The following is a 21,826-nucleotide window of genomic DNA, read 5'->3' on the forward strand; positions in this document are numbered from 1 at the left end:
CAGATAATTTGCCATCCATTATAAATAAGCATTGCAAACACATTGGGGAAGCGTACAAGATGTACGCGTGCGTGTCGTAGCAGCCGCTGCAGAAGGTTGCTGCACTTCAGTGCGCAGGCGCTGAATGACGTCTTGCCTTCAAAATATGACATTTTTGAAAGGGTGATGTTGTTACTCCTGGATCAGCGATGGATTTAGACTGGCAGTCTGACTGAGGTGCAGTATGAATTTAAGATCTGGGGTAATTTGTTTACTAGAATAAAGACGAGGCTTTGATTTATTTCATAAACATGCGTGAACCGAACATCATCAAAACACATTACTGGTGCGCGAAAGCGAATTTTTCTGTCAGTTCCATGACGCTTATTAAAGAGAACAATACAATAAAATATATTTAATAAATGCGGCCATGCATATGCAATAAGTAATCAGACTAGTTTAAACGAAATACCTGCGTTAAGCGTGATCGGAACCGTGTATTTTTGTAATATGTGAGACGCATTTAAACCTGTAAAGTCCCCAAAAAAATCGCACAACACCGGAACTTTGACCGCAGAATACGGGCGTATGTAGAGAAACGCGAAGTTGACCTTTGATGTGAGCTTACAAAACTGTTTTTAAAAAAGATTAAATAATTCTTTTGAACAACCTGACCCAAAGTTGTCAATTTTCTAAAGCAAAAAACATTAAGAATAGGGCACCAGGAAGTAATGTTGGTTGCTCGTTCATATAAAAGAGACAGACACATAAAGTACTCATTGCTGAGCTATGGTTGAAGTTGACGTAACGAAACAAAATATACCCGTAAAGAAACTAGATCGGACATAAGATGAACAGAATGACTGTAGTTTGTTAGCCGTGTTTCTGACGTGATTACAACAAGAAATAGGAGGAAACCAAAGTGCAGCATGAGTACAGATGGAATCAATAGAAAAAAAGCAAATTAAATGGGAATCTACAAAATACAGAGAATAAGTGAAGGAAGATTCTCCTGTAGAGCAATCAGACTAACAAAAGCTCTGCAGGATTAATAGTACTGAAACAAGTGAATGAGGGAACATTTTACAATAGTACTGAATATTTAAATTGAGACGGTGCTTTTCAGTGAACTAATGTCAGCTAAATCAAGTATGCTTTTGTATTTGTGACATTACAGTCATGGACAAAATCTTTGAGAATGGCACAAATATTAATTTTCACAAAGTTTGCTGCCTCAGTTTTTATGATGGCAATTTGCGTATACTCCAGAATGTTATGAAGAGTGACCAGAAGAATTGCAATTAATTGCAAAGTCCCTCTTTGCCATGAAAATTAACTGAATCGCAAAAAAAATCATTTCCACTGCATTTCAGCCCTGCCACAAAAGGACCTGCTGACATAATTTCAGTGATCCTCTCATTAACACAGGTGAGAGTGTTGACACGGACAAGGCTGGAGATCGCTCTGTCATGGCGACTGAGTTAGAATAGCCGACTGGATGCTTTAAAAGGAGGGTGGTGCTTGAAATCATTGTTCTTTCTCTGTTAACCATGATTACCTGCAAGGAAACACATGCAGTCATCATTGCTTTGCACAAAACGGGCTTCACAGGCAAGGATATTGCTGTTAGTAAGATTGCAACTAAATCAATCATTTATCAGATCATCAAGCACTTCAAGAAGAGAGGTTGAATTGTTGTGAAGAAGGCTTCAGGGCGCCCATGAAAGTCCAGCAAGTGCCAGGTCCATCTCCTAAAGTTGATTCATGGCTTGGGATTGGGGCACCACCAGTGCAGAGCTTGCTCAGGAATGGCAGCAGGCAGGTGTGAGTGCATCTGCATGCACAGTGAGGCGAAGACTTTTAGAGGATGGCCTGGTGTCAAGAAGGGCAGAAAAGAAGCCAAGAAAAACATCAGGGACAGACTGATACTCTGCAAAAGGTACAGGGATTGGACGGCTGAGGTCTGGAGTAAAGTCATCTTCTCTGATGACTCCCCTTTCCGATTTTGTGGGGCATCTGGAAAAAAGATTGTCCAGAGAAGAAAAGGTGAGCGCTACCATCAGTCCTGTGTCACGCCAATAGTAAAGCATCCATTCATGTGTGGGGTTGCTTCTCAGCTGGGTTCACTCACAATTTTTCCTGACGAACAATGCCTTTTCCAGCATGACAGAGCACCGTGCCATTAAGGCAAAAGTGGTAACTGGTTCGGGGAGCAAAACATCAAAATTTTGGGTCCATGGCCAGGAAACTTACCAGACCTTAATCCCATTGAGAACTTGTGGTCAGTCCTCAAGAGAGGGATAGAAAAACAAAAACCCACCAATTCTGACAAACTCCAAGCATTGATTATGTAAGAATGAGGGCCATCAGTCAGGATTTTGCACAGAAGTTGATTGACAGCATGTCAGGGCGAATTGCAGAGACCTTTAAAAAGAAGGGCCAACACTGCAAATATTGACTACTAGCTGAAATACCCAGCGTGGCCCGGGAGGAAATTAAAGTGTTTATTTTTAATTGTTTTGAGAAAAAACAATTTAAAAAAAACACAACTTTAATAATAAAAATAAATTAACAAAGACTCACTAATGCCCTTGTCTTGCCTGAAGAAGGGGCCTGAGTTGCCTCGAAAGCTTGCATATTGTAATCCTTTTAGTTAGCCAATTAAAGGTGTCACTTTGCTTCGCTACCAAATTTCATGAAGATGGGGCCATAAATAAGAAAGTTCAACATGGCGAACGTTGTCGACCGTTATGACCGTTACGTGTAGAATTTCGAAATGAAACCTGCCTAACTTTTGTAAGTAAGCTGTAAGGAACGAGCCTGCCAAATTTCAGCCTTCTACCTACACGGGAAGTTGGAAAATTTGTGACGTTGGAAAGTTCAATATGGCGGCCGACAGTGGCATCATACCATCGAAATAAGTACTACATCAGTTTCAGTTAGCACAGGGAAGTCGCCTACCAAATTTCGTGAAGATGGGGCCATATACAGTATAAGAAAGTTCAAGATGGCGGACGTTGTCGACCGTTATGACCGTTACGTGTAGAATTTCGAAATGAAACCTGCTTAACTTTTGTAAATAAGCTGTAAGGAACGAGCCTGCCAAATTTCAGCCTTCTACCTACACGGGAAGTTGGAGAATTAGTGACGAGTGAGTGAGTGAGTGAGTGAGGGCTTTGCCTTTTATTAGTATAGATTTGCATAAACTTAATGTAATTGTCAATAAAAGCCTTTGGAACTTATGAAATGCTTGCAATCATACTTCAGTATACCATAAAAACATCTAACAAAAAGACCTAAAAACACTAAAGCAGCAAACTTTGTGGAAATCAATACTTTTAGGCCATGACTATAGATTGTAAAACACAGTTATCTGAGATACTGTGCTCTGTGGTATAAGATGTGGAAACAACACAGCTGCAACTCATTGACCCTTTCTAATGTGTTTAAACTTATTATATTCACGTATTATAAGATCTGTTTTATTTCTGACATTAGGAAATGATATGGTGCCAGCTGCCTGATAGTTATGGCAGTACAAGATGGACAACCCATGAACCTCAGTGACAGTGAAGATGGAGAATGGCCTACAGAAGAGGTGCAGCCATTACTGGACAACAAAGCACAAACATTAGGTATGACATAAAAAAGGAAAAGGATCTGTAAGTTGTATAAAATATAGCTGGGTAAAACTAAAATAATTTAAATATTTTAAATTGGCCAAAATGTGAAATTAAATAAAAAAGAAAGTGGATGTGGCAAATACCCATACAACCTGATTTTTTCAGGAGCTGTCGTAGATCATACTGACTGGCATACCCAATATATGTGTTACTTTGTGTCTCTTAAAGTTACATTTCTATATCTCACTTTAAGGGGATTTCCTTCTTCACCTACTTCCCTGTTTTTCCTTCAATGTACTTTCATTTTAAGCTGATGACTTTTTAAAGCTTGTCTGCACCAAAGTATACACCTCTAGCCCCTCTCTGTCCAATATCATTTTGAATGGCCATATCAGTACATGTTCACCAATGAATATGTGAGCCAATGGGTCAAGGGCTTCACTTTTACACAAGTGGAAAGTCCAGAAAATCACCATTTTATCATTTAAAGTTCTGACTCCTTCATCTTGCTAGACTGCTATTTTTAAAGTGACAGTTTTATTTTTGTTAGTTTAGTTGTCTGTCTTCTGTTCCTACTAACACTTCCTCTTTTTATGTGGTTAGCTAAATTGCTACAGAGATCAGATGTTCAAGTGCAAAACAAAATTAAAAGAGCTTACAGTTAATAATAACAACTTCTGCTTAACACTTTAAATCACAAGAATAAAATCACGTTATACCCTATAGTGGGAATAAACGTCAGCTCCCCATCTTGATCCGCTGTAGTGGCTAAGCTATAGAAATTGAAATCAGAAGGTTGCTGGTTCAAATCCCACCCTAAACCCGCACTCACTGTATGGCTTTAATTATTTTGCAGCCAGTGGTCATAGTGTAAAAATATGGGAACAGTTGTTGCACACCTTTCAATCAGTTAGATAAAAATGAAAAGATGCTACAGTCATGGCCGAAATTATCGGCACCCCTGGAATTTTCCCAGAAAATGCACCATTTCTCCCAGAAAATTGTTGCAATCACAATGTTTTGGTATACACACATTTATTTCCTTTATTCTGTTTAACAACAGAAAAAAACAGAGAAAAAAAGCCAAATCAGACATCATTTCACACAAAACTCAAAAACCGGGCTGGACAAAATTATTGGCACCCTGAACTTAACATCTGGTTGCACACCCTTTGGAAAAAATAACTGAAATCAAGCGCTTCCTATAACCATCACCAAGCTTGTGACACCTCTCAACTGGAATTTCCGACCACTCTTCTTTTGCAAACTGCTCAAGATCTCTCAGATTTGAAGGGTGCCTTCTCCCAAAAGCAATTTTGAGATCTCTCCATAAGTGTTCAATCAGATTTAGATCCGGACTCATGGCTGGCCAATTCAGAACTCTCCAGCGCTTTGTCTTCAGCCATTTCTGGGTGCTTTTAGAGGTATGTTTGGGGTCATTGTCCTGCTGGAACACCCATGACCTCTCACGCAGACCCAGTTTTCTGACACTGGGCCCTACATTGCGCCCCAATATCTTTTGCTAGTCTTCAGATTTCATGATGCCTCGCACACAGTCAAGGCATCCAGTGCCAGAGGCAGCAAAACATCCCCAAAACATCTTAGACCCTCCACCATGTTTGACTATAGTTACTGTGTTCCTTTCTTCGTAGGTCTCATTCCGTTTTCTGTGAACAGTAGCAGGATGAGCTTTACCAAAAAGCTCTGCCTTGGTCTCATCTGTCCACAAGATGTTCACCCAGAAGGATTTTGGCTTCCTCAAGTTCATTTTGGCAAACTCCAGTCTGGCTTTTTTATGTTTCTGTGTCAGCAGTGGGGTCCTCCTGGCTCTCCTGCCATAGCGTTTCATTTCGTTCAAATGTTGACGGATAGTTTGAGCTGACACTGTTGCACCCTGAGTCTGCAGAACAGCTTGAATATGTTTTAAAGTTGATTGGGGCTGTTTATCCACCATTCAGACTATCCTTCATTGAAGTCTTTTATCAATTTCTCTCTTCCATCCAAGTCCAGGGAGATTAGCTACGGTGCCATGTGTTGTGAACTTCTTGATTACGTTGTGCACAGTGAACAAAGGAACATGAAGATCTCTGGAGATGGACTTGTAGCCTTGAGATTGGTGATATTTTCCACAATTTTTGTTCTCAAGTCCTCAGACAATTCTCTGCTCTTCTTTCTGTTCTCCATGCTTAGTGTGGCACACTCAGACACACAACAGAAAGGCTGCGTCCACTTGTCTCCACTTTAACTGGCTTCAGGTGTGATTGCTGTATTGCCAGCACCTGTTTCTTGCCACAGGTGAATTCAAACGAGCATCACATGCTTGAAATAAAACGATTTACCCACAATTTTGAAAAGGTGCCAATAATTTTGTCTGGCCCATTTTTGGAGTTCTGTGTGACATGATGTCAGATTTGGCTTTTTTTTCTGTTATTTGTGTTGTTCTAATGCACATAAAGGAAGTAGACATGTGTATACCAAAACATTTGTAATTGCAACAATTTTCTGGGAGAAATGGTGCATTTTCTGGGAAAATTCTACAGGTGCCAATAATTTCGGCCATGACTGTACAGTATATCAAATAATGTTAGTTATATGTAACTACTGTTCTGTATTTTTGGGATTGTAGTGTGGCTTTTGGTTGCTTATGAACATCAGTGGCAGCTGATGATGTGCAACTATTTTGCTCGTAGCAAACATACTGCTTAGCATTAAGTCCAAAAAGATCAATTTAGGTCTCATCAATCCATATAATCCTCTCCCACATGTCAGCACATCTACGAACCTTCAAGGAAACAGGTATTATCAGCTGTTTTGCAACTCTTCCAGTTTTCTCAAGTATGCAGGCAATTGTTTCCATGTACACAGTTTCTCCTAACTCATCAGCAAACACCCTAATTTCAACTAACTAATTTATTTACCTGGATAGACTGATTGCCTAATGTCTCTTATTTTGTCCATTACTTTATAATAAGCCTTTATGTAGCATATCATGTAGTTGATGATATTGTAGGCTTTTTCCTGCTTTGAATTGCATTTGTTTGTTTTGTAAAGTGCTTTACAATTATGCAGTACTTTATGAGCACCATATACGAGGGATATCCAGAAAAAAAGGTTACAACAGCTGTTAAAAATCGAAAAATGAATATATTTCAGCCAAATTTACAGGGTATGTTTCAAAATATGTGTTTATTTTTCTACATAATCGCCGTCAACTTCGATGCACTTCTTCAGCCTGGGCACCAGCTTTTTTATACCCTCGTCGAATACGCTCCGCTCCACCTCCGAAAGCCACTTCTCCACTGTCTCCTTCACCTCCTCATCGTTGGAAAAACGTTTCCCACCCAAGAATTCTTTCAGTTTGGTTTCCACAAGCTGACGATGGATCTCGGCCACAGATTCGCAACGCAAAGTGAGGAACTTGATGACCGAACGAATCTCGAATCGGCGGTAGGTGGAGCAAACGGCCTCAGCAGAGGTTGACGAACTCGCTTGCTATGATGACATTTCACAACTGACTGACGCGGTCCCGGGTTTATTTTGACCGTTAGGACCCCCCTACACGCAGTGTGGACTGGGACCCGGACACAGACAGGCGGACATCGTATTTCACCCAACACACGTTTATTTACAGTTATATACTATTTACAGTGCACACAAACCCCAGTGCCTCTTGCACCGATTCCCCAAAGTCCAGACCTCTCAGTCACTGTGCCTCTCTCTCTTGGCCGCCTCCCGTCCTCTCTCCAGCTCTGTCCTCTTCCACCCGACATCCACTGATGACTGGAGGGAGGCGGCCCCTTAAATGGGAGCCCAGATGGGCTCCAGCTGCTTCCCGGCACTCCCCCTTGGACACACCCCTGTGTGGCGGAAGTGCCGGCTGTGCACCCGGAAGCCGTCCGGGTGTCTCCTGTCTTCTTCCCCCCCAGCACTTCCTGGTGTGGCGGAAGTGCTGGGTTCCAGGGATATTCCGGCAACGGGGCGCCGCCTGGTGGTGGCCACGGGTCCCTACAGGGCTGGGCTTCCAAGCCCTTTACCCGAGGCCTTCAACATAACCAGGACGGATGCCCCCTCGCGGTCTGGAGGAGGCACAAGCCCTCCTCCGGTCCTCCTGGGCGTCCCGGCCGGGGACCACAGCAAGTATGCCAACCTTCGAAAAAAAAAAATTCCCTGCACCCTCCAGGGCACTTGTAACCTTTTTTTCTGGATATCCCTCGTAAAACAAAGACCACTTGTCTGTAATTTTAGACATTTTCAGTGCCTTGAAGATTGTTTCTCACCTTCTCCGACTGCTGCATTCAACAACTTTTTCTCAGATTTGTACTGAAAGCTCCATTGTCTTTTGGATTTCCAAGTGTGGGTGTGTGTAACCTGAGGCTATAATTAAACATATTCAATACACACAAATTCCTCAAATTGTGCTGCTTTTAAAGACAAACTGGTCACAGCATTTAGGTGTGTCACAGAAAAATGAGTAAATATGAATCTGTGTATCAATGTTTTACATGCAATGATCAATAGCAGTGATTCTCAGACTATGCAAGAAAAAAGAAAAACATTAAAAATTAAAATGTGGAGAAAATGCCAGGTAATGATGTGGGGGGTGCAGTTTTGTAAATTAACTTAACACCGCAGAGAGGGATGCTGAATATGCATTCCAAGTTACACTTCAAACATATTTTTAGTTTTGGTAAACTTCAACCCTGATTTTTAGAACAGTTTCAGAGAGGTTCAAGTTCAAAGTTTGTTGTCATGTGCACAGTAAGGAAACACGTTGCCAGACCAATGAAGAAAAATATACAAGGAACAAAGACTCATTTTAACGCTTATTAATAATAAAATAAACATATCTAACTTTTCATTCTAAGGTTTATAGTACAAGGGTGTTGTACCGTGTTAGTCATTATGAATGTAGAGAAAAGCCAAGCAAAATGACACCTTTCATTGGCTAACTAAAAGGATTACAATATGCAAGCTTTCAAGGCAACTCAATCTTGCCTGAAGAAGGGGCCCGAGTTGCCTCAAAAGCTTGCATATTGTAATCCTTTTAGTTAGCCAATGAAAGGTGTCATTTTGCTTGGCTTTTCTCTACATTCTAAGGTTTATTAATAATAATCAACAGCATAAAGTTAATGTTTCGGGCAGTTGCCAATGTTTGGTTATCTTTGTCCTTCTTTAAAAAATAAAAGCAGGTATAGGGTTAATCTAAAAACAAAACTGCTTAAAATGATCAAAACTGGAGTCCAACATCAAGAGCCTGTGTGCCATGAAGCAGACTCACCTTGTAAACATTTATGAGATTTGTTCTGCCTTTTTTTTTTTTAAAACGTTGTATTATCGTGGGGGGCATGGGACTCACCAAGTTCATTATGGATGGTCTACTCTCACCCTAGGCTTAACACACATGGACCTGATCCACTTAAGCCCCGATTGTAAGTGATGTCTGCACAGTTAGTTATTTCTCGGTACTCCACATAGAGACTTGCTTGCTCTGGTGGGACCAAAACACAGGCATCTCTGACTATAACTTATACCTAAAATCTGCTCCCAAAAAGTCCCCGAGACTGTTTACTCAATTATATTGACCTCTCTTATAAGTTGCTTTGAATAAACAAATAAATAACTCTTTGGTCCTTGAAAATAGCCTAAACATACAGAGGCTGATTCACTTTTATTGTGTCCCAGGATGTAACCTAGACCTTAAATGCTGATACACCATGATCCCCAAGAATAGCCTAGACACATGGAGGCTAATTAAATGCACAATTAAATGCTTTTAAGATTCTGTATATACTAATAATACCAAAAAATGTACAAAATAGTCTAAAAGCATTTTTGGGCATCTGGATATTCCAAAATTATACAGCTACAGAGGAATATCTGTTAGGAAATTAAATGAATAAATACACGCATTGTGAAATGTGAGAATAAATATAACAAAACAATAATTAAATGTGTTACAAAATACAGTATGTATGTTATAACATATTTATTATGCTACATTATTATGAATTTGTACCTCATTTATTTCTTTCAGGAACATGATGTGCAACATGAGATATACCTTGAAATTAAACCTGTCATTTTCATCCTTCAAAGACTGAGAGGGTGGGCTCTAGCTGTGCTTTTGGATAAACTCGAATATCAACCCAGTCTTTGATATTTCCGTCTTTCAAAACTGTTATCACTGACAAATCGTCACATGTTGGTTTATTATATATGTGAGCGTGATCTTTCGGATTCATATAGAAATCCAAGAACACTTCTTTTTCTGTGCTTTTTAGATAAATTTAGTGTAAAGTGTGATACTTTTGGACATATGGATTTGTATCCATTATTGGCTGTAGAATTTCTAATACGTCCAATCATTTAACTCTTTCGATTCTATGTTGCATCGCTTCTCCGTGATCATAAATATAAACCTGGCCAAATTGTGGTTTCTTTGAAATTAAACTTGTAGTAGCTTTAATTTTTGCGGGACCACAGATTCTCATAGCGTATGGTCCTGAATCGTGTAAATCTACGTTTTAAACATTGAATGATGTGAACACGAAAAGATTATTGTAGATTTGAATATTTTGCCTGTAGTGTTTGTGGATTTCACTTTCACCAAAATAACAAATCTTTTATTTCTCGTGGATACGCCTCTTCATTGGGAAGAAACACTACTTTTCCCTGATGGCAACACAAATTAGATGATATACAAGTCTCCAAACAATATCTACATACTTCTGCCATATCACCTATGTCCATATATTCGATCTCTTTTCGCTGTTCCGTTATTTCACAGAGTAATAATTTCCGTTTGTTAGCACTAATGCGATCTTTACTATCAGTTTTTTGATACTTTCATATTCTACCACTTTCATAATCTCTAACCTGTTCTGCATGTGTATCGTGCCAACGTTTTTGAACCTCTTTACAATGTTCTACTTTGTCTACTACTCTTTGTCTTTTATTTCCGCCCCCACTTGGACCTGTTAGGTTTTCAACTCCACTTGTTCCGGACTGATTATAACTTTTCTTATTTTCCGAATTTGCACTTAGATTATTATTATTCTTTTTTTAATTCTTTTCTCTCCAATGCTTTTGGGCCTCTTTTCAATGCGCTGCCCTTTCTTCTTCTGTTAGCCGTTGATGTTTCACCAAGAACATATAAAATTATTGTCCAGAAAAGGACTACATCGAAGGAAACGAATAGATTGTATGTCTTGTATTAAAATTAGGAAAACATAAAAATTTATAAGAGCTAAGAGCATAGGAACTGTGTCTGACAATAGCATTCTCACAAATGAGAGGTGAGTGGACTGTGGACGTGGTTAAATGTCTCACGGGACTTTAAATTATCAATATGAAAAAGTTGTCTCGTGTCAGAATTTTTTTATATAATCTTCTTATATAATACACTACCGTGGCTGTTCGTTTGTCTGTCCAGGATTTTAAATCACCAGTAGCTCGCCAACTGTTTCACCTATTGACTTGAAATTTGGTACACATATATTATGTGATGTCTACTATCCGCTTTTGGGGTGATGATTTTTATTACTCTTTTTATTTTTATTTTATTTTATTGTAGAATCAACTCTCGCCAGCATGCAGCACGGCGCCTGCATATGGGCGCCGTTCTCATCCCTACCACCTTCGCTAATCTTTCTTGAGGCAGATTGAAGACTTAAGTGCCATCTTAAGTGAAAAATTAAAGAAAACGTACTAAGTAATTGCAACACAAAAACTAACTTAATCAGATTTAACGCGAAAAGATGCGGACGGAAGAAGAGAAGCAGCAGGCCGCTAGGGTGGAGAAAAGAAGAGCTGCTCAGGATGCAGCAAGCGCATCAACCTCTGAGCAAACGAATGCTAACCAGAGACAGAGAAAGAGGATGAAAACTAGGAATGCTCAAGTCAAGTGTATTCACTGCACTTAATCGTGCAGTATGCCGTTACTGATAGAGAGATATTTTCATGCAGAACGGCAGAAAAAAAGTTTATGATATAATACAAGCCAATGGGGACCAATGCTGTACAATGGCAAATGTTGTGAAAAATGTCCATGGAAAAAAAATCTCATGTTACTTGTGTTTCATAATCCACATGTCAATTATCCAGCCGTATGCTGAAAAATGGGCAAAATACATGAATTTATTGCTAAAATATTGTTAAACACATACATTTGGAAAGGTTAGTACATATCATAAACAAGGAACACATTCCCATAATACTGCACATTTGAAGTGAATATCTGCCTTTCCCCCTCATTCACTGGTCAAGAATCCCATCTTTAATTGAAAGGCACAGTATTGTGTGTAAGACATTCTTTCTGTTATTCTTCAGCAGAGTTTTCTGGATTGTTAATAATATTGTAGCAAAAAATGCATACAATGTGCCTAATTTGAGCATACGAACGGATACTGGACATGTAGATTTTTTCCTTTTTTTCCGTTGATATTTTTCACATTGTTTGCTGTTGCCTAGAGTTGGTCACCATTTAGTCTCATTCAAATTGAATCTTCTTTATGTCTCTTCTCCACTTAAACATGAAATACTAATTTTTTTCAGATGTCACTACAAAGTACATGGGCTAAATACTGTAACATATTAAAAAATATTATTTTTGGGTGGAATATTTCTTTAAACACTGTGACACCTCAATTTTATTGTCAGTATAGTAACCCCTGTTTTAATGGTCTGTCTTTTTTACAGGTGGAGCACAACATGTTACCAACATACCCTTAGTGCCACTGGCAGGCTCCAGGCAGTGCTGCTCAGCCCGCTGGAACTTGTCCTTCTTGATGTTCCTGGGGTTCGGTATGGTTTATGCTCTACGTGTTAACCTTAGTGTGGCAATGGTAGCCATGGTCAATGGTACAGCTCCTCAGCCAGTAGACAACAGCACCTATTTGGCCGTGTGTCCAGATCATTCAACTGACAACAGTAGCAACACCAGCAGGGAAACGCTAAGGGTACAGTATTATCACTGTCTTTGTGAGGGCTACCAACATCGGGCAGGAGGTTTATTGTAAACCTCCATAATGAAGATGCTTCTTTTCTCCTGGCTTATTTTATGTTTCCATTTCTGCTAGGTTCAACAGTTCCAGTGGGATTCAACGACTCAGGGAGTGATTTTGAGTTCATTTTTCTATGGGTACATCCTTACTCAGGTTCCAGGGGGTTACCTAGCAGGCTACTTTGGGGGAAAGCTTTTTCTGGGCCTTGGGGTGCTGGTCACCGCAGTCTTAACATTGCTTACCCCACTAGCAGCCAGTCTAGGGGTACCCTACCTTGTTATCCTAAGGGCCCTAGAGGGCTTTGGAGAGGTGAGAATTTTAGAGTATTATGGCTTCTGTATTTATGTGATCTATGACCTTTTTTGACATTGATGTGTCCCTGTTCTGACAGGGTGTGACCTATCCTGCAATGAATGCCATGTGGGCAAAATGGGCTCCTCCTCTTGAGCGCAGCCGGCTGATGACCTTTTCTGGCACAGGTAGGATGATTGCTGTGCTGAATATACGTTGTGCTCACACTTGTGCTCAAACTACCGTATAATACACCTGTCATCTATGTTCCTCTTTCACAGGTGGTAGCTTTGGGTCATTTGTGGCGCTCCCCATTACCGGATTCATTTGCCATTCCCTTGGCTGGGCTTACGTCTTTTACATCTTTGGTAAACTGTTTTCCACGGGTGGGATTTATTTCCTGTTTCTTTTTTTCACACTGGAATGGGTTTGTAATCCACAGGCTGTAGAAAAAAGTAACATAACAGAAGAAAACATTGGCCAGGGTCTTTACCTCTGTGTCACTGTGTTACTTATGGGCATGCTGTGAATACAGATTTGGACCTCCTTGTCATGGTTAGATAGAATGCCAATTAAAGAGATCATGTGTTTAGGACATACTATATATAGAGTGTCATCTGCATGTGTTTTGTGTGTATCACAGGAAGTTGTGTTCATTGACATTCACTCACAAGATCTTCTCTAGGGGCCGCTGGCTGTATCTGGGCGCTGTTGTGGTTCTGTCTGGTCACCGATGAACCTCTCTCTCACCCCAGAATCAGCAAGCAGGAGAGAGATCACATCACCAGTTCAGTTGGTTTACAGGTAAAATGTGTTTCAGCAAGGACGAGCTCTTTCAAGGAGAAGCATACCCTGTGACTATACATGTGTTTCTTCCTTATCAGGGTAAGTGCCATGGATGGACTCTCCCGTTTCTATCGATGCTCACTTCTCTCCCACTCTGGGCCATCATCATTGCTCATTTTTGCATCAACTGGTCTTTCTACACTCTACTGACGACATTGCCATCCTATATGTCCCAAGTGCTACACTTCAGCATCAAAGAAGTAAGTGATCTTTGTGGAAATATATTATTTTATTTGCTGGGGTCTTGCTTTACTTGATGTGTTTAGTGTAGCTGAAATGGGAAGGAGGTGTACAGTGTGCGCATGTCGACGCATGTGTCTTACACTGGAGGGGTAGGCTGTTGACTAGGGCAGCAATTGTAACAGATTTGTGGGGGAGCTGGTTAAATCCGTCCATAAGAGATGGTCTGGGAGGCAAGCTGGCCTGAATCTTCGAAGTTCTCAGATGACCTCAGAACAACCAAAATTTTAATTTCTTCAATAATTTTGTAATTTAATTTGCTTCATGATAATCAAAGCATGCACGGATACAACATATTGTGAAGCATGTCTTCTCTGTTTTTTTTTAGAATGGATTCCTCTCTGCAGTGCCTTATTTCACTTCTTGGGTCATGTCTATCATTTGTGGTCAGCTGGCTGATCGCATGCGGGAGCGGCGTATTGCCAGCACGACATTTGTACGCAAGATGTTTACAGTCATAGGTTGGTGGATATTAAGCTGATATTTATTTGACGTTCATTAACAGTGTTATTGAATCACTCCTCAACAAGTTTTTATGATAAGCAATTTCTTAAGCCAGTAGTTCTTAAACTCCGTCATGAAGATAATTTGTGGTGGCTGTTTTATCTTCCCAACAGCTTTTATTTTTAATTGGATTCTTAGCTTGACTAAACAAGCTGTAATTTCACAGTTTGTATGATTTTGGGTCAATGCAGAAACTCTAAAACTAAGTTTTGGCCACTTTTTATTAGAATGTACCTAGCATTTGTATATCTTGCATGAGGAGAATTTAGTTTTTTCTTAACTTGGTTTTTAAGTGTTCTGGTAAGTTAATCTTTTATTTACTAATGAGCACAATAAAAGGTCAGACACTAAAGTAGTTGTGGCCTTTGAGCATTCACTGTTGTTTGCTTGGGAGTCCGCTTTGTTAGTTGTTAATTGTCAGTAATAGGAAGCAATTAAGTGAGCAAACTGCACAGAAAAAAGGCAAATTAATAGGAAAACAACAACAAAAAGAGTTAAGCATTTAAAGCTAGTGTAAAAATCCAAATATTTCTAAATGTCATATATGTGTAAAAATCACACCGTGGTGCTTATCAAAGTGCAGAATAAGAGGAGAGAAAAAAGACCAACTAATAAAATGAGATCAGTTACACATTAAATGACTTACTGAATGTGAAACTGGTTGGAGACAAATGTCCAGCAACATAGGGTCCCAAAGACTAAGTTCTCTTGTTGTCCAAAGTTGCAATTTACTGCAATTTGCATACTCGTACATACCTGTATATCACAATTAACTGGTTAGCAGCAAAGAACAAATACTGTGTTTGATCTAATTTATCTTTCTATCATATACAGTAGTTCCCATTATATCTATCTATCTATCTATCTATCCATCCATCCATTTTCTAACCCGCTGAATCCGAACTCAGGGTCACGGGGGTCTGCTGGAGCCAATCCCAGCCAACACAGGGAACAAAGCAGGAACCAATCCTGGGCAGGGTGCCAACCCACCACAGTCTATCTATCTATCTATCTATCTATCTATCTATCTATCTATCTATCTATCTATCTATCTATCTATCTATCTATCTATCTATCTATCTATCTATCATACACTCCCCTTCCTGCTTATCTATCTTTCCATTTATCTTATATTTATTGCCATTCATATCTATGCATTACATTGTGACTTCCATATCTGTTTACTGATGACAACTGTTTATGGGAAATATAAAAACATCAGACTCAAACTCAGACTCAAGCACCTGGGATTTCAGCTTGACCAATAAACTACATGAAGCTCAGTTTCAACCAAATGAATGCCACATGCTCCCCCACACATTGCCTTCTTCACAGATTCACTGCTACACATTGCACTGCTGTCTGGTGGCCCTTGGGATCAACAGCTTAATCTTAGCTGTAGCTGGAGAGAAGCTTCATTATTTTCAAATATGTCCAGAAAATGGAATAAATGTTTGTCTAGGATTCTGTCAGTTTGCTGCCAAAGCCTAGAAATATGCAGTTAGGTCTAAGTGTCTTAGGGTCTTAGATGTAATGGTTAATTCATTAGGCTGTAAAGCACAAGATCACCAGCCACTCTGATATTTACAGTAACATTGCATGACATTCTCAAACCAAACTAAACCAATTTTGAGTTGTTGGGGATGCTTGCCTATCCCTGTAGCATCAGGCACAAGGCAGGAGCCAACCTTGGATATGTACCAGGCCATCACAGAACCTATTCATGTACAGAAACACTGACCATGAGCCAGTTTAAAGTCCTCTGTTTTTATTGAAGAATCTATTCTAACTTTCAGACTCTTAATTACATCGACATGAACAGAGTGTCACAAATACCCACTATAGCCCTTGTATGCTTATACATACCAGCTTATCACAAAATGCAGCTGCAATCTGAACCTTTTTATTAATCACTGTCAGAGTTGACTGCTATTATGGCTAAATACACACCTATCCTTACATCTATGATCCCAGGTGACATCATAGATCACCAAAACAAGCAGCAGAGAAGGTAATCAAACTAACACGTGTGTCTTTGGGATGTGAGAAAAAAGCCCATTCAAATACAAAGAGAACATGTAGACTAGGCCTGTCACGACAAGGCAGGCAAACCAAGCAATTGCTTGGGGCCCCGAGCTGGCCTGGGGCCCCAAGACAACGGCTGGTTAAGAATAAAATGCAGCGACAAACTGTGTGAGCGCCCCATTGATAGTGAATGCAGCAAAGTGCAATGACACTGTTATCGGGATCCCCCTCAAGGGGGCTCCCCTCGCTGACAGCAGCCAGCCAACCACGCAATCTCTGCTGCCAGCAAAATACAAAACTTCCTCGGCAGTCATGAAGCGGAATTATGCTTCAGGAAGCCAAAAAAGAAAGAAGAGAAAGGAAGAGGAGGATAAGAAAAAACAAGACAGTGGTAAGTGATAAATTACACACATAAAATAGCTCTACTTGTCTTGTACAAATGGTGCAATTTTGCAGCAGGTAGGCTAGCAGAAATATGTACTGTATGGCTATGCTGTGGTTCCTTTGCGTGAGTGCGTGCGTGCGGGGGGCCTCCATGTCCATTTTGCTTGGGGCCCCCAAATTCCTTCAAATGGCCCTGATGTAGATTCCACACTAACAGCAACCTGGCATACAAGTCAAATCCAGGGTGATGGATTTGTGAGGCAGTATCACTATCCACTATACCACCCACATTTTACAGTAAAGTAATACAGTGAGATGGGAGATAAATGTTGCCTTGAAATATTGACTTTCCAAGAAAAATAAGTGTTCTGTCCATATTCACAGTTGATCTTCATGGAATAAATTCAGGATGGATCCTTGCCTTTATTATTATTTACTTTCAATATTCAGTCTAACTTAAATGTTTAGAAATTAGATTATTGTGCAGTTTCCCTATTAAGAGGCAGAAGAATTGTTTTTGGTGAATAAGTCTATTTCATTTGCGAGACAGCTTTAGTATTGCTGTGGTGTAACTACAATAATGTGTTATGAATCCAAGAGTCAAGAGGAATAAATGGGTTGGATTGAAAAATCAATGTATGAAGAGTCAAGTGCACTTATGGAATAATTTTGTCATAGCAGATATGATTTAATGCTTTTATGACTCCTCTTTCTTTTTCTCTGGGCAATTATGTGAGTCACTTTTCAAGAAATATTTTGTTTAATGTACATTAAGTGCTCTTCAAAAGCAGTAATTAACAGTTTCTCCACTAGGTGCCGCCTACCACCTTTTTGCCTTACTAAAGTCTGAGAGAGTTTTCTTTTTTCCTTATGTTTCCTTTACTTCAGGGTCATTGCTACCCGCAGCCTTCTTCATTGCAACAGCATTTATTGACTGTGATTATGTAGCAGCAATGGTGTTCCTCACTGTGTCTTCCACTCTGATTGCCGCTAACTCAGCTGGATTTAGCATCAATCACATCGATATTGCACCAAGGTTAGGGAATGAATGTGTGGTGTGTCTTGATGGTGGAAATAATATATGAAGTGGATTGTCTGTGGTTGGACTGTTTGTAAGGAGTGGATTAAACATTCTTTTTCTTGTGTGTGATGTGACTGGTAGTTCAGATTTTGAAAGCTTTGTGCTGTCCATATTTCATTTGTATTTAACATGACTGCTGACATTTTATATGAAGTATGGCATGTTGTTTCCAAGAGTATATTGACCATTTTGAGATTGTGTAGAGAGTGCATTATTTGAAACAATACATTATAATTTGCCTCACTCGTCTGCTTCACTGATTAATTAGCATGTGACTGCTCTACCCTGTAGGTATGCCGGTGTGCTGCTGGGCATCACTAACACATTTGGGACACTGCCTGGGATGATCGCACCCACAGTAGTGGGGTACCTCACTGCTCAGGTAAGCTCATGTGAAGAGTTAAATACCGTAAATGGTCAAGAATCCGACACACTCAAACAAGTTGATGTTAAATGTTTCTGCTCTATTCTTGATTTCTTTCTTTCCAGAATGCTTTGGCTGGGTGGAAAATAGTGTTCTACATTTCAGCAGCTATACTGACATTTGGTGGAGTATTTTATACGGCCTTTGGTAGTGGTGAACCTCAAGTCTGGTCTAAGGGCATTCCAGAGGGAAAACAGAGAGACCAGAAGAGCATTACATCACCCACGCTTATAAACCATCCTGTCTGGTCACCAGATCCCGATGAATAGCATGGATCGGTAAAGTCTTGAGAAGATCACTAGTCAACGTTAACAATGAACTCTGGAGGTTTTCACTGGCTTGTATTCAATTACAATGTAGCATAGTTAAGAAATCACGTTAGTATGCATTGACAAAACAACATATGCGACCAGATATTACTTTGTGCAGGGCTACCAATCATCCAGCTAGAAACTGCTAATTTTGCTAATGTTAAACACCAGTATTTGTCAGTTAATATCAGACAGTCAGGTGACTTAGGCCAACAGGAAGACCGTGTGTTATGGGTGCATTTCTGCATTACAATTCAGGAGCATTTAGGCACTTAACCATTTGTAATTATCTCTGTCAGAGAGGTGGCCATACTGCAAGAGATGTGTGAACAGTTCGCAGCTGAGGTGTCCTGCAGAGTGAGAACAATTAAATGGAAATACAACAGCAAAGACAATCAAAAGTTAGCAGAGTACTGTATGATTTTTCGTCTACTAACAGTAACTGTATATAGCCTGCTGAAACTGCAATGCCAATACATAATAGTCAGTTATATAAGACACAAATCTTTCAAAGATTCCGCTTGCCAGCCTTCTCGGCTCTAACCACAAATCTTTCTTAGTTATGGAAGTGTAATCATGAACTAAAATAGTAGATAAAATAGAATCATTGAAATGGCCAGGATGTATAAGAAGCCAGGAATCAAGGGTTTATTTTTAAAGTTTTGAATCATTGAGCTTACTGAAAAACTTAACTTGAAAAACAATTTCCATTTTCTTTTTGTTAACCTCCAGGTCTATTTTTTTTTAATTAAACACTAGTCAATTACAAAATGTATAAATCTGAAATGGAGCCATTTTGAAGAAAGGGACTTAGAAAAGTAGAACTTAAACCCTTAGGGACAAGTCGGCCAAGAATGATCAGCTTGCAGCTTCATATGTTGCATTTTCCACCCCACCATCTCTTTGAATTCAAGATGTACATACGTGCTTGCTAACCTGGACTTTAAATGCACCATTCTTTTAAATTATATTAAGAACATGACTGAACTGCAGTGTGTGGATGTGGGAGTAGTCTGCATAATGGATGTGGATGTTGCACCTTAGGAAAGCGTATAACATCCACCTGATTCCACCAACTGATTAAATAATGAAATTGTACAAACTAAAAATATAAAAATTAACAAAAGAACAAATGCTCTCAGTGTTAATTTACTACAGAGTTTCCCAAACTCAGTCTTGGTGTGGTGCTGTAACTGTAGGCTGTTGATTTTATTAACAGCTATACCTTCTGACTCTATATGTGTGACTCTGTATAGCACTGCTGAGTCACAGCTTCAGAGATCTTGTTTCAATTCTTGACTTAATCACTGTCCCTACTACTTTGTCTGCTTTGGTTTTTTACTAAATAATCCATTTTCCTGTCACATCCCAAAAATGTGTATGAATCTGGTGAGTGTCTTCATTGGCCCAGTATGAGTGTATGCATAAGTGTGTGTGTGTGTGTGGATGTTGAATAAAAACTAACGAATATATGCTGTGATGAACACAGCTTTTCTTACTTATCATATAGGCAGTAGTGGCACTTTGAGGAGAACTGAACTGGAACATGTACAGTTAATGGCGCATTCCCTACCACAGACTCACTGTTTGAATCTGAGTAAGCCATTTAGCCTGCCCACTTTTAAATCTGATTATAATTTTTATGTGAAACATGTTGGTATGCTGTTTTTATTATGAAATGCTTTATATTAGTATAGGACTCACTTGCTATGTTTTATTGTTATTTCTTTGTAATTAAATTACATAGTATGTTATGTCTATACGTGTGTTGGCATACACTCAACCAGCAGGCCATCACTGATAAAAAAAAGGATCCAGCTCCCTGTGGCCCAGTCTAAAAAAGGGTGTCTCTTGGCATGCATTTCTGTTACTGAATGGGTGTACTGCCTTACACTGGTTTGATTCCATCCTAGGGAGCCATGTGTGTGTAAAGACTGCGTGTTGTTTCTGTGTTTGTGTGGGTTTCCTAAAGGAACTCTGGTGCTGTTGGGCCATTTGGTTACATTTACATGATCCCCATGAAGTACTGATAAGTCTGCTGATATGGACATACAATGATAACATGTCCAGCGTCAGCCAACTTACTATATTAAGCAGGAAGAGCCACTAAAGAAAATGGATGATAAGTGAATAGGAATAATGCTATAGATACAAAAAAATATGAGCCTGGCTTTTGTTTTATGATTTTGTAGGTTGAATTTACACAGTGCAGCTGAAAATAAAAATGATTTTGTACTTTGTTACATGAGTCACTATTTCTTAAAACAATAAATAGCATTTGAAATCTGTTATGTATTACATTACATCACATGAATGGATCAATGACTTTATTCTCTTTCTTGACATCATCATTAAAGGTAAAGGTACATCATTTCCCTGAGTTCTGCATACGTTTCAAGCATTTTATACAACAGGACAGTGCAGGAAATGCATGATTAATAAAATCTGAACCTGTATCATGAAGATATGTCGCTTTGTAAGGAAGACACGACTTTATCATTATGTGCTTCACATTGTGGGTTTTATTCTTGTGCCAAGGCTCTTGACAACTGAATGATTAAGATTCAGAATCCATTTTAAACAAGTGACTTCTATTTCATTATCCAGTTAATTTGATCAAAGATCTGTGTGCATAACAAGCTGTCAGGGACAGCGCTGACAGGCTGCATGGATGCTCTCAATTCCCATAATTCCATGGGCCCCAGCCAAAAACGCTATAGCTTTTTCTAGTAAACTGAAACCTAACATCTTCCCAGTTTTTCATTATAGCATTTTACCAGGCCAAGCACAGCAATTCTAAAACTTTCAGTAGCCCATTTTTATTTTTTCCTGTTCACTTCAGAAAGTAAGAATCAAACAACTTAGAAATTAAATTCACTTACAGTAAGCTATGCACTGTATTTGTTGAAACACTCTCTGACTACACCAAGGATATGGCAAGTTATGAGTAACTATCCATCCATCTATCCATTATCCAACCTGCTATATCCTAACTACAGGGTCACGGGGGTCTGCTGGAGCCAATCCCAGCCAACACAGGGCACAAGGCAGGAACAAACCCTGGGCAGGGCACCCACACACCAGGGACAATTTAGGATCGCCAGTGCACCTAACCT

The 21,826-nt window shown here is 39.6% G+C and overlaps 1 protein-coding gene across 3 annotated transcripts; it reads left to right on the forward strand.

Annotated features, from left to right (window-relative positions):
* Window positions 1-125: 125 nt before the first annotated feature.
* On the forward strand, window positions 126-20,953 carry si:ch1073-513e17.1 (sialin). Of its 3 annotated transcripts, none has more exons than XM_039739348.1 (12): window positions 126-216; window positions 3,478-3,614; window positions 12,300-12,559; window positions 12,680-12,913; window positions 12,996-13,083; window positions 13,177-13,281; window positions 13,581-13,699; window positions 13,780-13,941; window positions 14,310-14,442; window positions 17,783-17,930; window positions 18,267-18,357; window positions 18,465-20,953. In XM_039739348.1, exons 2-12 carry the CDS (start codon window positions 3,509-3,511, stop codon window positions 18,666-18,668), a joined length of 1,650 nt encoding a protein of 549 aa, XP_039595282.1. In that variant the 5' UTR covers window positions 126-216; window positions 3,478-3,508; the 3' UTR covers window positions 18,669-20,953. The 3 variants fall into 3 exon arrangements, with proteins under 3 accessions (XP_039595282.1, XP_039595284.1, XP_039595283.1); XM_039739350.1 differs by having other exon boundaries at window positions 13,177-13,263; XM_039739349.1 differs by having other exon boundaries at window positions 145-241.
* Window positions 20,954-21,826: the final 873 nt, after the last annotated feature.

The sequence above is a fragment of the Polypterus senegalus genome, chromosome 17 (genome assembly GCF_016835505.1).
Source record: "Polypterus senegalus isolate Bchr_013 chromosome 17, ASM1683550v1, whole genome shotgun sequence".
Taxonomy (NCBI): domain Eukaryota; kingdom Metazoa; phylum Chordata; class Cladistia; order Polypteriformes; family Polypteridae; genus Polypterus; species Polypterus senegalus.

Excerpts from the sequence above, each read along its gene's own strand:
- si:ch1073-513e17.1 (XM_039739348.1), top strand. The coding sequence starts at position 3,509 with ATGGCAGTACAAGATGGACAACCCATGAACCTCAGTGACAGTGAAGAT. Across the intron at positions 13,942-14,309 it reads TACACTTCAGCATCAAAGAA|AATGGATTCCTCTCTGCAGT; the intron begins GTAAGTGATCTT and ends GTTTTTTTTTAG. Across the intron at positions 18,358-18,464 it reads TGGGGTACCTCACTGCTCAG|AATGCTTTGGCTGGGTGGAA; the intron begins GTAAGCTCATGT and ends CTTTCTTTCCAG.